Source organism: Neomonachus schauinslandi, chromosome 14, assembly GCF_002201575.2.
Source record: "Neomonachus schauinslandi chromosome 14, ASM220157v2, whole genome shotgun sequence".
Taxonomy (NCBI): domain Eukaryota; kingdom Metazoa; phylum Chordata; class Mammalia; order Carnivora; family Phocidae; genus Neomonachus; species Neomonachus schauinslandi.
Window position 1 is genome coordinate 16,386,041 of NC_058416.1, and position 12,506 is coordinate 16,398,546.

At 53.9% G+C, this 12,506-nt stretch overlaps 1 protein-coding gene across 1 annotated transcript; it reads left to right on the forward strand.

The window, feature by feature from the left end:
• Positions 1-4,909: 4,909 nt before the first annotated feature.
• On the forward strand, positions 4,910-9,123 carry RAX (retina and anterior neural fold homeobox). The gene is made up of 3 exons (XM_021686390.1): positions 4,910-5,198; positions 5,506-5,756; positions 8,626-9,123. The coding sequence occupies exons 1-3, from the start codon at positions 4,910-4,912 to the stop codon at positions 9,121-9,123; spliced, it is 1,038 nt and encodes a 345-aa protein (XP_021542065.1).
• Positions 9,124-12,506: the final 3,383 nt, after the last annotated feature.

A 12,506-nucleotide genomic window follows, 5' to 3' on the forward strand; every position in this document is an offset into this window, starting at 1 on the left:
CAGCTCCCAAATGCCCTTGGTTTCATCTTGTGATTAGGTAAAATGTCTGTTTCCATCTGTCCATCTGAGAGGCTCTCCATTCAGCCGGAAATGCCTATATGATGCCCATCCCTTCATTGGTTGGTGTGTTTTAGCCACAATTATGTGATGGGGTAAATAATAATTCACTGCAGTATCTTTTTTATCAACATTTACCCCACCTCAGTCTGAAAATACTAGAAGATATTTAGATTGCCATAGCGAGTGGTAAACTGATGTATAGGAAGTGTTTTATCTCTTGTGCCAATCTGATGAAAGTGGCCAACAATATTCATTATTGGTTGTCTACTTGTAAAAATGGGTTTTCTAATAAGCATTTCTGAGAACATTTTCCTGATTTTCCTTCTGCTGTGCTTCAACTAGGAAAATATTTTATTGGTTAGGAAGATTTGGTAGTGAGAGACAAACAAGCACCGTGTGTTTTATCTCTGAACTCACTGTGTCCGAATTAAAGACAGTTTAGTGTTTGTTTTTTTTTTACAACGGTCAGCATCTTGTATATCGTGCCCATGACGTGACATGCAATGTACAGTATAGTATAGGGGAGAATTCATAGCATCAAAGGAAGACAAAATAAATGACACAGGGCTGATGCTTAAAAATATACTGGGTGGTTCAGTCAGTTAAGCCTCGGACTCTTGATTTCCATAGTATTCCTATATCCTTTGACTCCCAAATGTTCTTATTTCATCTGCTAGTTCTCTTAGAGTCACGGGAAGATTCACAGTGCCTATCATGTAAATACGCCGTATTGGGAGGCAGTGCACATAGTGGTTAGATGGACACATTACTGAAAAACACCTAGGTCCAGATTCCACCCCAAACCCTGAAACCTTGGCACGTGATTCAATCTGTGTTTCAGATTCCTCATCTATAAGAGGAGATAATATTGACTATCTCACAGGGTTACTGTGAGGACTAATTAGGTAATCCATGTAAATTCACTCTCAGAAGAGTGCCCACTGGCATAGCATTAGTATTCGATAAATTTATTTATATATTTCCCTGAAAGAACATGTATGAGCTAATAGGAGGAGTGTGAGACAAGAGGAGTTATTCCAGGATAAAAATACATCTACTGAAGGAAGAATCTACATGCAGATGATAGAGTTGGTTCTACACGCGTGAAGTGATATCATATAAGCCCTTGAATAAACATTTTTCGCCAAAACCTCAAACACCGCTTCAAGGTGAAATTACTAGACGCCACAGTCAGACGCCATTAGCTCACTTTGTGAACGTGTCACCTGCTCACCCGGCGCACAGGGAAATCACCGTACAAAGGCCCATTTCCCGCAAGAGGGTTCTGGGGGAAGCAGTCCACCTAGAATGCTTCCAGAAATGGGACCTCCCGCATCCATCCAAGACAAAAGAGCCACTTTACACTACAACTTCCCATAATTGCTGGTTATATTTAGATTTCATTTTCTTCATGCTAGCCTGTCCTTATTCCCTTTCTCCTCAAAATCTCCCCCTCACCCCACCCCACTTCAATTATTGTTCCATATTGTCCTTCCCACGTCACACGGAACCTCCCACTCTAAAGACCTTCCCAAGCTCCGACCACCCCCACTCTCCTCACTACTGGAAAGGTTTCTCTGAGCCATGCCAAGTTTAAAGGGGCTTTAGCTATGTCTAGGTTCAGCCCTCATGTGGGGGCTGGCAGGACGGATTTTTCTTTGATCCACCTAATGAATTAATGAATTAAATAGAGGTGGAGTTCAGAAGGCAGGCTCCTTACTTTTGCTGAAGTTCGGCTGATTATGAGCCGGCGTAACTGCTGGAAAAATGCAGCGAGCTCCATGCTAGAATTAGGGACATGGCCGAGTCCATTCATCTTCCCTAATCGAGTTCTTGGGAAATACACATGTAGATTAGCCCCTAACAATGACCCCCGGCTGATTGCTTGGAGTACCCTCCACCGCGCCCACAATGCCATTGACTAGCTCTTTATGTCGCGCACAAAGAAAGCCCCAACCTCCCCTTGTCCTGCTTTGCCCTGTTTCCCCCGAAGTCCCTCGCCAGTGGCTGTTGAAGCCTTTTCTGCTTTTCTCTCAAGACTCTGAAATAAACAGTAAATAAAAGCTAACCTCACCTGGACCTATTAGGGAGAGCTGGGCAATCCCAGAGGGAATTAACTTTGGAAAACAAGGCTCTAAGCCCCTTAGCGTGTGGGCAGAAGCTTAAGAAAACACTGCCAATCTTTGTTGAGCAGTGATTATAGAGATCAATTTAATATTGGGGAAGTTTACATAAAAAGCATTCTTGGTCATAGGGAAAACAACAAACACCAGTCAGCCACTCGGGCAGCCACCAGGTCTATGTAACTGGCATTTGGGACATTGTGGGGGTGCCACCAGACCCTTTGCAGGGACAGTTGCCTTCGACAGCCTAGAAAGCCCGAGGGCCCCAGGGACAGGCTTTGCCTGGACTGAGATGGGAACCTCCCAAGGATTTGTTCACTAGTCTGGGACACCAGCGCCCCAAAGGCCTCTGTCTATGGGCTCTGGCTTCACTTCTCCGGGAAGCTAAGCTGCCATTACTTCAGCCTCTTAGATTCAGTGGCCAGTCTCCGGGAAGGATTAAGGATGGACTGCAGGCTAAGATGGGCTTTTATTCTTTTCAAAAACATCCCACTCTACAACCTTTATTACAAATGAGCCATAGGCAGAAAACGCTGGACAAGGAGTCCCGTGGTCTGAGTTCTAGTCCTGACCTCTCCCCTTAACAGCCTCAGTGTCCTCTTCTATAAAATGGGGACAAAGGCATTTGTCCTGCTCACCTCACAGGATTGTGAGGATCCTCTGATGGGAAGAGTGTGAAAGGATTCTGAAAGCTATAAGGTGCATATTGATTATCATTAACGTAGCTTTTTCTTAAAATAAAACGTCACTTCTGGGGCGCCTGGGTGGCTCAGTCGGTTAAGCATTTGACTCTTGATTTCGGCTCAGGTCAGGATCTCAGGGTCCTGGGATGGAGCCTGCAACCAGCTCCTTGCTCAGCAAGGAGTCTGCTTGAGATTCTCTCTCTCCCCCTGACCCTCCTCCACTCTCTCTCTCTCAAATAAAAATAAATAAATCTTTAAAATAAAACATAATTTTTACTTGAACCTGTAGCTCAATATCTACTGCAAACTCATCTGCTTGCTATTTTAATTTACCTTTTTATAGGTCTACTAAAAAATAGAGTGATTTTTGTAATGACCACTTGCATATGCCCATCATAGAGAATTTTGTACCTGTATGAGATCATGAGGTGTTAACTAAACTTATCTTGGTAATCATTTCACTATACAGGTAAACCAAATCATTACACTGTACACCTTCAACTCACACAGCGCTGTATGTCAATTATATCGCAATAAAAGTGGGGAAAAGGAAAGGAATCTCTAGGTCTTCAGACCTTTAGGAAAGCATTTTGGTTCACGTTTCCCGCTAACAGTTTAGAGAAGAGGGACGGGGGCGGGGGGGGGGGTGGCCTCGGGTCGGGCATCAAAGTTGAGAAGTGTCAGCCTTCACAGCGCGGACCACAGCACCCGCACACGTGAAAAAACACTTGTCGGCAGTAACCATCATTCCACCTGGCCTGCGACTCTCATTCTGGGCCAAGGAAGCCTCGTGGGGCTCCCAAAGTGCAAAGAAAGGCAAGCAGATTACGCCTATAACCCCCCAGAGAAGTGCGAGGCCTTCACCCCAGACGAAGGTCCTTGCCCCGTCAGCCTGAGGCTGGGACATCTCCTGGGTCTGGAGACTGTTGGCGGGGAGAGGGGTCCCGCGGGACAGTCTACGAGAGTGAAGGCGGGTTCCCCCTACCCCACCCGCCCCGGGCCTGAGCCCGGCAGCAGGTCCGTCTCGGGGCCTCCCAGCCTCCTGCTGGGCGGTCGGGCACTCGAGGTCACCGGGCGCGCAGGGACAGATGGCCCCACCGCCTCCTGGGGCTGGCGCTGGGGTGAGCGAGCCTACCGGCGCGCGAGTCCGAGGGGACAGGAAGGAGCGGTTAAACATATATAGACAAATAAAATAAGCCCGAAGGCTTCGGACTACGGAGCCGAAAGAGGAGTGCCCTTGGGGGTAAAAAGAGGGAGAGAGAAGGGAAATTTCAAAACTGGGAAGAAGCGTGCGTGGCCCGACGTCCCACGCTGTAGAGCAGGGCAGCCGCCCGTCTGCTCTGTCTTTCCAAAGGTCGCCCCGGGCGCTCAGCGCGGCCGAGGAAGTGAGCCCGAGGGCGGAGGCGACTCTGGGGTCGCGGGAGTGATCGTGGGGGCGGGGTGGGGGGGAAGCCCAAGAAGGGAGGCAAACCCACGGGGTACTGGGGGAAGGTGAGACCAAGGGCGTCGGCCCCATTGAGGCCTGACGGGGGAAGCGGGTCCCAGAGCGGGGTCCCCAGGTCTGTCAAACATCCCACCGCCGGTTCCCCCCGAGACGTGTTTGGAGCGTTTGGAGCGGATCGAGAGGTGGAAGGTGGAAAGTTCGCAGTGCCGGCCCCGCCCGGAGTGGCAGCACTGGGACCCTGAGGGAAAGACCCGCCCCGCTGCCGAGGGAGGGGCCGAGGGAAGAGGCTGGGTCCGGGGCAGGAGGGGAGGAGCCGGGGCGAACGGGCTCGCAGCCTTTAGCCCCCAGAGCCCCAGCTACCCCGAGTCGGAACTTCAGACTCCTGCAGAGACCCAGGCCGCCGTGGGCCGAGCGCTCGCCCACCTCCGGCGCGCTCAGCCCGGGCCCGCGTCACCCGCCAAGCTTGACCTTGGGTCCGGACCCCGCGGGTGGGACGGCGGTACCCGGGAAGCGCCGACTTCGAGCCTCTTCTCTCGGTCTCCAAGGCAGGCGGCGCTGCGAGAGCGCGGGCCGCGCCCTCCGGCCTCCTGGCGCTCCCCATGCACCTGCCCGGCTGCGCCCCCGCCATGGCCGACGGCAGCTTCTCGCTTGCCGGCCACCTGCTCCGCAGCCCGGGAGGAAGCACCTCGCGGCTGCACAGCATCGAGGCTATCCTGGGATTTACCAAGGACGACGCGATCCTCGGTTCCTTCTCCGCGGAGCCGGGCGCCCGGGGCGCGAAGGAGCGGGATAGAAGGCCGGGAGCGCGGGCCGCCTGCCCCAAGGCGCCCGGGGGAGGCGGCGAGCCCTCCCCGCAGCCTGCCCCGGCGCCTGCTCCGGAGTACGAAGGTGAGTGTGCACCCCTGGCTGCTGCGGGGCCCTGAGGGGGTGCCCAAACTTAGGAGCTCCGCAAGACGAATAAGCCCCTGCCTTAACCTTTATTAAGGCATTTGGGCGCGGAGTCGGGCTGTGTAGAGCAGGAGGCTCCAATTTGCGTTCCGAGAAATCTTAGGGGCCCCTCACAGCCTTTCCCCGACCTCCTGGTCCCGCGCCCGGGAGGAGCCCGCGTCCCGCTGCCGGCGCCCAAGGGTAGGTGGAGTGAGCCCAGAGATAACTCCCGGAGTGTCTCTGACCGTCTGGGGCCTCTTCGTCCCAGCCCCTCGACCCTATTGCCCCAAGGAGCCTGGGGAGGCACGGCCGAGCCCAGGGCTGCCGGTCGGTCCCGCCACCGGGGACGCGAAGCTGTCGGAGGAGGAGCCCAAGAAGAAGCACCGGCGGAACCGCACGACCTTCACCACATACCAGCTGCATGAGCTGGAACGCGCGTTCGAGAAGTCGCACTACCCCGACGTGTACAGCCGCGAGGAGCTGGCCGGCAAAGTCAACCTACCCGAAGTCCGGGTCCAGGTAAAGCGCCCAGATCGGTCCCCGGGGAGGGCCCCAGGCCCAAGCTGCAGCGAGTGCTCACCGAACCCCCGGGCGTCCACGCATGTATTGTGGCGCTGTTCCCATTGGTCCTCCTCGACGGGGCTCGCCCAGAGCCTCAGAGGCGCGTCACCGACCTTGTGGGTGACCCACCACCGCCCCTTGGACAGTCTGTTCCAGTTTGTAGTAGCATCTCCCTTTTGGGGGGTCTCCCTCTTCGAACCTAAAGAGAGCACTAAGACAGGGCTGGCAAGACGAAGAGCGACAGCTCGTTAGACGCAGCCAGGACTGGGGCGGGAGGCGGTGAGTAGGGAGGAGATGTAGGCAGCCTCCCGCACTGGGGCCCCAAATGCCACCCTGGTCGCTAGCGCTCACCCTGTCGAGAAACCCAAACCCAGTCTTCTTGCAAGGGCCCCGGCGCCTGCAGTTGAAACTTTTGGTGGATTTGTTTAAGAAATGGACTTTTGCTTCTTTGGTGCACACCCAACCAAACTTCCCTCTGCTGCAGAGAGGCCTTTTCTTTTCTTTTCTTTCTTTTTTCTCTTTTTCTTTTTCTTTTCTTTCTTTCTTTCTTTTTTTTTTTTGTAAAAGGGTTTTTGCTTTAATTAAAGCTGAATTATCTTTAATCCCTGATCATTAAAATATTTGAAAGCCTTAAATATTTGCTAGTCATCTGTGAAAAATCTGGGAGGATTTCCAAATTAGGAGAGTTTACAGAGGCCTGAAAGGGAGTCATTGGGAACAAATTTCACTACCTCTGAAAGGCAGTGGAACTAAGGTGGGATTTTTGTGTGTGTCTAATGAATTAGATTTCCAGGAAGTGAAGATATTCAGATGTTAGGGGGCTTTTAGCCTTACCTTAAAGGTAAAAGGGGACAAGCTTTTGCCTTTTGTCTCTTCTGCTTATTATATTAGGAGTTTAAAGTAATGAGTAAATGCCATGGTTTTTTAAAAAAATAGTTCCCTAATGTAATTTAGGATTAACTTGCAAGGACAGTTCAGTTTCTCTTACTTTGGGGCGGTGGAACTGCGATGGATGTGGTTGAAGGTGTGGACATTTTAGTACCTGCTTTTCAGGGAGAGAGGCTGCCATAGGGGGAAGAAAGGAACACAAGTGAAAGACGAAGGACGAGGAGAGACAAAGCCTCCCAGTGCCCCCACAGACCACAGACACAGCCAGCGCAGGGCTGCCTTCCCACTTGATGCCACCTCTGTCCTACCTTCCTTCCTCCCTCTTTATTTGTTCAGGGATTTTGGCTCCTCCTCTAAGTTGTCAGCTTCTTGAGAACAGTGTCTGCGACTTCTCTGTGACCACAGGGCCAGCACAGTGCCCGGCATATGGCGGGTTCTTAACACATGGCTCTGATGTAATCAGACAGAGGGGGAGGGCTCCCGTGGGCCTCCAGCTGCGTGGAGGGCAGCAGTACAGCCCTCTAAGAGTAGACTATCCCAGTCTTCAGCTCTCTGACTTTGAATACTGGGTGGAAGGCAGTAGCCGATATTTTGGGGGGCCAGAGTGGGACATGCATGGAATTGGAGGAAGCAGTGGGATGGGAGCCCTCCCCAAGCTGATGTTTCTCTTTTCTCTATTATCGGCAAATATCTAATGTTTCTGGGGGAAATTAGGGCCCCAGCTATGGAGATGAATCTTTTGTGGAAGGGGACAAGGGTACCTAACTTTTCTGTTCTTTTTCTTCCTCCCCCTCCCCCCAAATCCTAGCATTACATACATTACCCTTCTAAGGTCTCAGCTATTCCCCTATTTCCTTCCATTAAAGGAAGCCACCACTTTGGCCAAAGTTCTTTCAGATTCTCTACCAAACTAGACCAGTTCTCTCTGTTCTGTTTCCAGGGGTAGGAACTTGGTAGTGAAACCCTAATTACACCTTTTCTTGGGCTTTTACCAAATCAGTAATGGACGTTTTATCATTAAGAAACCAGACTTCATTCTTGGTGCAGACTTTCTATATGTAAAGGGGAAAAAAAAGAAAGAAAGAAAAATTGAATTCATTGAACTTATCTTAATGTCAAAATTGACTCCAAAAAATTCAAGGTAAATATAATAAACAAACGACTGTAATCATTGAAAGCCATTTATAAGAAATATCAGAAATACTAAAGGGATATCAGTTAAAGAAGAATGAAGATCTTATTAAAGCAGCAACTCAAATAAGCTTGGGATAAAATAAAACCACTTTTTTCTACTAGTTATCATAACCAGTAATTCCTGGAAATAGCTGTATTTTAACATCCAGTGCTGCCACTTAGGGTACTTGGAGTATTTGTTTATATATATGTTTATAATAGAGACAAAAGGTAGGCAAAGCACAGAAACTGGGGGCGCCTGCCTTCTGCTCAGGTTATGATCCCGGGGTCCTGGGATGGAGCCCCGCGTTGGGCTCCCTGCTCAGCCGGGAGCCTGCTTCTCCCTCTGCCTCTGCCCGCCGCTCCCCCTGCTTGTGCTCTCTCTCTCCCAAATAAATGAATAAAATATTTTTTTTAATTAAAAAAAAAAGAGAGAGTCTGAGCCCAAACACAGTCAGTGAGAGCAGGACCATAGAGAGAGGAAGCAACTGCTAAACCGAGGTGCCAGGAGGAGCTGACAACCAGCAGGTCCCCGAAATTTGGTGACATCTGCTTTCCAAAAACGAGAGGAGGGAAGAGGCAAAAAGGAGAAAACGGGGTGGAAAAGAAAGGAGAAAGTAGGGGTGGGGAGGTGGTGCGAAACAGTCCAGCCCCAGTTTTCTTTGGGGGTGAGAGAGTCGTCCCGGCCGGGCTGCCCCGGGAGCAGGGCGGGGGCGCGGCCCGAGCCTCCGCCGCAGCCCGACGGCCGCTGTGCTGCGCTCCGCAGGTGTGGTTCCAGAACCGACGGGCCAAGTGGCGGCGGCAGGAGAAGCTCGAAGTGTCGTCCATGAAGCTGCAAGACTCGCCCCTCCTCTCCTTCAGCCGCTCCCCGCCCTCCGCGGCTCTGGCGCCCCTCGGGGCGGGCCCGGGCGGCGGTGGCGGGCCGGCGGGGGGCGCCCTGCCGCTCGAGTCGTGGCTGGGGTCGCCGCTGCCGGGCGGGGGCGCCACGGCGCTGCAGAGCCTGCCGGGCTTCGGGCCGCCGACGCAGAGCCTGCCCTCCAGCTACACGCCGCCGCCGCCGCCGCCGCCCTTCCTGAACTCTCCGCCGCTGGGCCCGGGCCTGCAGCCCCTCGGGCCGCCGCCGTCTGCCTACCCCTGCGCGCCGGGCTTCGGGGACAAGTTCCCCCTGGACGAGGCGGACCCGCGCAACAGCAGCATCGCGGCTCTGCGCCTGAAGGCCAAGGAGCACATCCAGGCCATCGGGAAGCCGTGGCAGGCCCTCTAGGGGCACCCGCGACCAGATCGGGCCGTACGACAGTCCTGGGAACCGACCCGGACCCGCAGGCGCGCGCCCTTTCCCCCCGGGTTCCCCACACGGCCACCCTCCCAAGCCGCCTGATGCTGCAGCCAGGCTTGGGTCTCGGACGCGCGTCTGCTCCTGGCTCGGCCGGGAGGACTGACCTTCCGGCCCGCCGAGGCCCTTTGGCCTCTGGCTGCCCCTCCACCCCCACGGACCCCCGGCCCTGCTGCTGGAGGCGGAGAGGCGGCCCGGCCCCCCGGAGTTCAGGGGACCCAAAGCGCCTGACCTCGGCTGTTCCCCGGGCGGCGTGGCTACCCCGGAAAACGACAACTGGGAAGAAGGGGAGGCCGAGAAATAGAGTTTGAGGGACTTTGTATGCGTAGTTTGAAATATTGGGGAGGAGAATTAAAGATTGCCTTGTTTTGGTTTGACTCCGGTTAAGGGCTCCCAGGACTGCGGTGGCGGGGAGGAAGGCGGATGGGGGTACGGGAGGGGCTGCGGAGACGGTTGGGGTGGGTCAGGGAAAGCAGAGGACCGCGCAGGACCTGGGGCTCCCTCCTGCGTACCCTCCTGGGGGCGCTTTGCGGCTGCGGAGACTCCGAGCTCCCCCCAACCCCCCCCCCCCCGCCCCACGAGCGCTCCTCTCCTGACGCTTGCGGGAGCCGCGAGTGTGTGGGGTTCGGGGTGTTTGGAGCCCAAGGCTCAGCTGCCTGCGCGTTCCCAGGCCCTCTATACCCCAATAGCCAAGCTGCGGCTGCTACTTCGAAGGATTGACCCCAATAGGAAACGTCTACACGACCTTCCCCAGGGGGAGAACTGAATGTCCGGAACCCCTGAGGGCCCCGCCTCCCTGCTTGCAGCCCGTCGCTGCCCAAGGGCCCTCTTGGATCACTGTCCGGGTCATGGGCTCGGTGCCAGCCCCTGCTACCCAGGACTGATGACATTAGTCCTCCGAAGACTCGGGCAGAACAATTTTTCCTCTTCTGATCCCCACGCCTCTCTCTCGCTTCCCCAACTCGCTCCTCAACCCCCAACCCCGCGGTTCTGTTCAGTGCCCGTCAGGTTAGCTGCCGTGCTCTAGGACAGTGTTCTGGAGCGCTCTGCGCCGCGACCCCGGAGCGCACATTCTTGCGGGCGCGTCGTGGACAGTATCCGCTGTTCTCTGGGGCGGGAGGGAATCCAGAGGTCTCCGCCGGCTTCCGAAGCTCCCGCGGCACTTGGGGAGCCACCCGAGAAGGAGAGCCCAGAACTCCCAGCCTGAGCAGCCGCGGTATCCGCAGTGGATCCTGGAAGCCGGGCAGACTGGGGAATAACCCGCTTTCCCACCGCGCAGGTCCTCTGGCCTCATTGCTTTGAGTGCACTGGAAAAGATGCGGCCGGAGCCTTAGCATCATCCACCCACTACTGTTTTGTTGTTCGTTAGCACGTTAGTGAGCCACCCCAGCCCCCTTCCCTTGTCTAAATGAACCCTATGTCCCCGGGAGGTGGAAAAGATGCAGTAAGATCAACTGTAAGGGCTTTGTGTGAACTACCAAGCACCAAGCAAGGCAATACATACTGTGATCCTGCTTCCCTGATCCCACGCTATCCCAGTCCTACTCTTGGGCTCCTGAAACCGACCTGGGCAAAGGACGACTGTCCTGAGGCTGGGGGTAGAGGAAGTCTCATCACAGGACTCAGGCCTTGCCAGGAGGGTCCTGAGAGGCCATAGCATAATCAGGGGTGTGTACCCCTAGACCCTCATGTGGTGCCTTGCATATAGCAGGCTGGTCAGTAAGGATTTATTGGATCTGTTATTTCCCTCAAGAGGTAGGAAGTAATACCTGTACTTTCTCTCACAAGGATGTTCGTTGAGAAATGGATGGATTGGCCAAGTAATCCCAGCCATTGGCATGGAAAAAAAAAATAGGTAAACAGGATGAATGTGTAAGTAAATTGCTTTCAGTTTGGACTATCCTCTTTCATCCATCCTTTCATCCTTTAATGCCCTCCTTTTACTAGGAATGGTTTATTCAGAGAACTCCCAAGTTCACTGGTGAGTACCTGCTCAGCCTTCCCTCTCCTTCCTGCAGTCCTGGGCACCTCTGACCTTGCCCATCCTACCACCAGTGTCTTCTTTGCTTCCTTTAGATCATTTCCATGACTATTCATTTTGCCTCCTTGCACCACTTTTCTTCCTATGCTTTGTCACTCGCAGCTTTTCATCACTTCTTTCTCCTCTTTTACTACTTAGTCTGAGAATGAATATTCTAAACCATCTCTTTAGACACCAGCAGAGTGAGTCATACCTGGATTTCAGGGACAAAGCCTTGGAAAATGATCAAAACACTAACAGCTAATGATCACTGAGAGCTTATTATGTGCCAGCACTCTTACAAGCAGCTTACATCTACTGATTCATTTAAGCCTCACAAGGACCATGCCAGGAAGACACAGTTAGCCTCATTTTATAAATGAGGAAACTGAGGCACAGGGAAGTTGCCTCAAATAACACCTCTTACAAGCATTGGAGCTGGAGTAACCAGAAGCTCTGGTCAGTTCACAAGCATACTGCAGTGTTCCAGAAGCACTTGCTGAGTAAGTGCTCCTATTTCAACTCCCGGGAACACAACTCACTAGGCCACATGGGAATTAAGATCCTGAGGGGTGGGTGCTAGCTTCCAACAGCCCCAGAGCCCCTCTCCCCCCACTCCTAGGGGCTGCCTAACAGAGCAGCTCTAAGAGCTCCAGGAGTAGAGGTGCAGGAGAGGCCGGAAGCCAGGACTTAACTCAGGCTGGAGGTTAGAATGACTTGCGCTAAAGAGCCTTAAAGCGCCAGACGACCCTGAAACACCTGCGGATGCTGCTCAAGCTCATGGCTGCGAAAAGCCCTTTGCAGAGGCGCCGGCTTCGGAAACTAGATTGTGCTGGCTATGATTTGGGGTGTCTTTCAGGGACTCGGGGTGGGGGGAGGTCTCCCCAGTAAGCCTGCATCACTTGAAAAATGGTTCTTGAGTCTTCCATAATGAGACAGCGGGTTTGGCTCAGGCGACGCTTACAGCGTCCACTGAAGGGGAGCAAGAACCTGTTGGGAGTGGTTCCACAGGGTTTGGGGAAGAAAGACACTGTTGTCCAAGCACAGCGACTTAGGTCCCCAGGCAGGCGCTGCTTCCGTTTGACTGGATTCAGTCAGTCTAAGAGGGAGGCCTTGGGAGCCTCCTCCCCAGAAGAAAGCACATGCTCTGACCTGCCGCGGGAGGAAGGCAGGTGAGTCTGTAGCCGAATCGCTCCGTTTGGGCTCCTGGGTACCTGGCTAGGAGCCGCGCAGGGCCGGGCTCCAGGCCTGGGGGGCGGGGCGGGAAAGGATGCCTCGGATTGGACCACTCCGA

Bases quoted from the DNA above. Each gene is read 5' to 3' on its own strand.
- RAX (XM_021686390.1), top strand. From the start codon at position 4,910: ATGCACCTGCCCGGCTGCGCCCCCGCCATGGCCGACGGCAGCTTCTCG. The intron at 5,199-5,505 runs GTGAGTGTGCAC...TCTTCGTCCCAG, and splicing joins GCCTGCTCCGGAGTACGAAG to CCCCTCGACCCTATTGCCCC. The intron at 5,757-8,625 runs GTAAAGCGCCCA...TGCGCTCCGCAG, and splicing joins TACCCGAAGTCCGGGTCCAG to GTGTGGTTCCAGAACCGACG.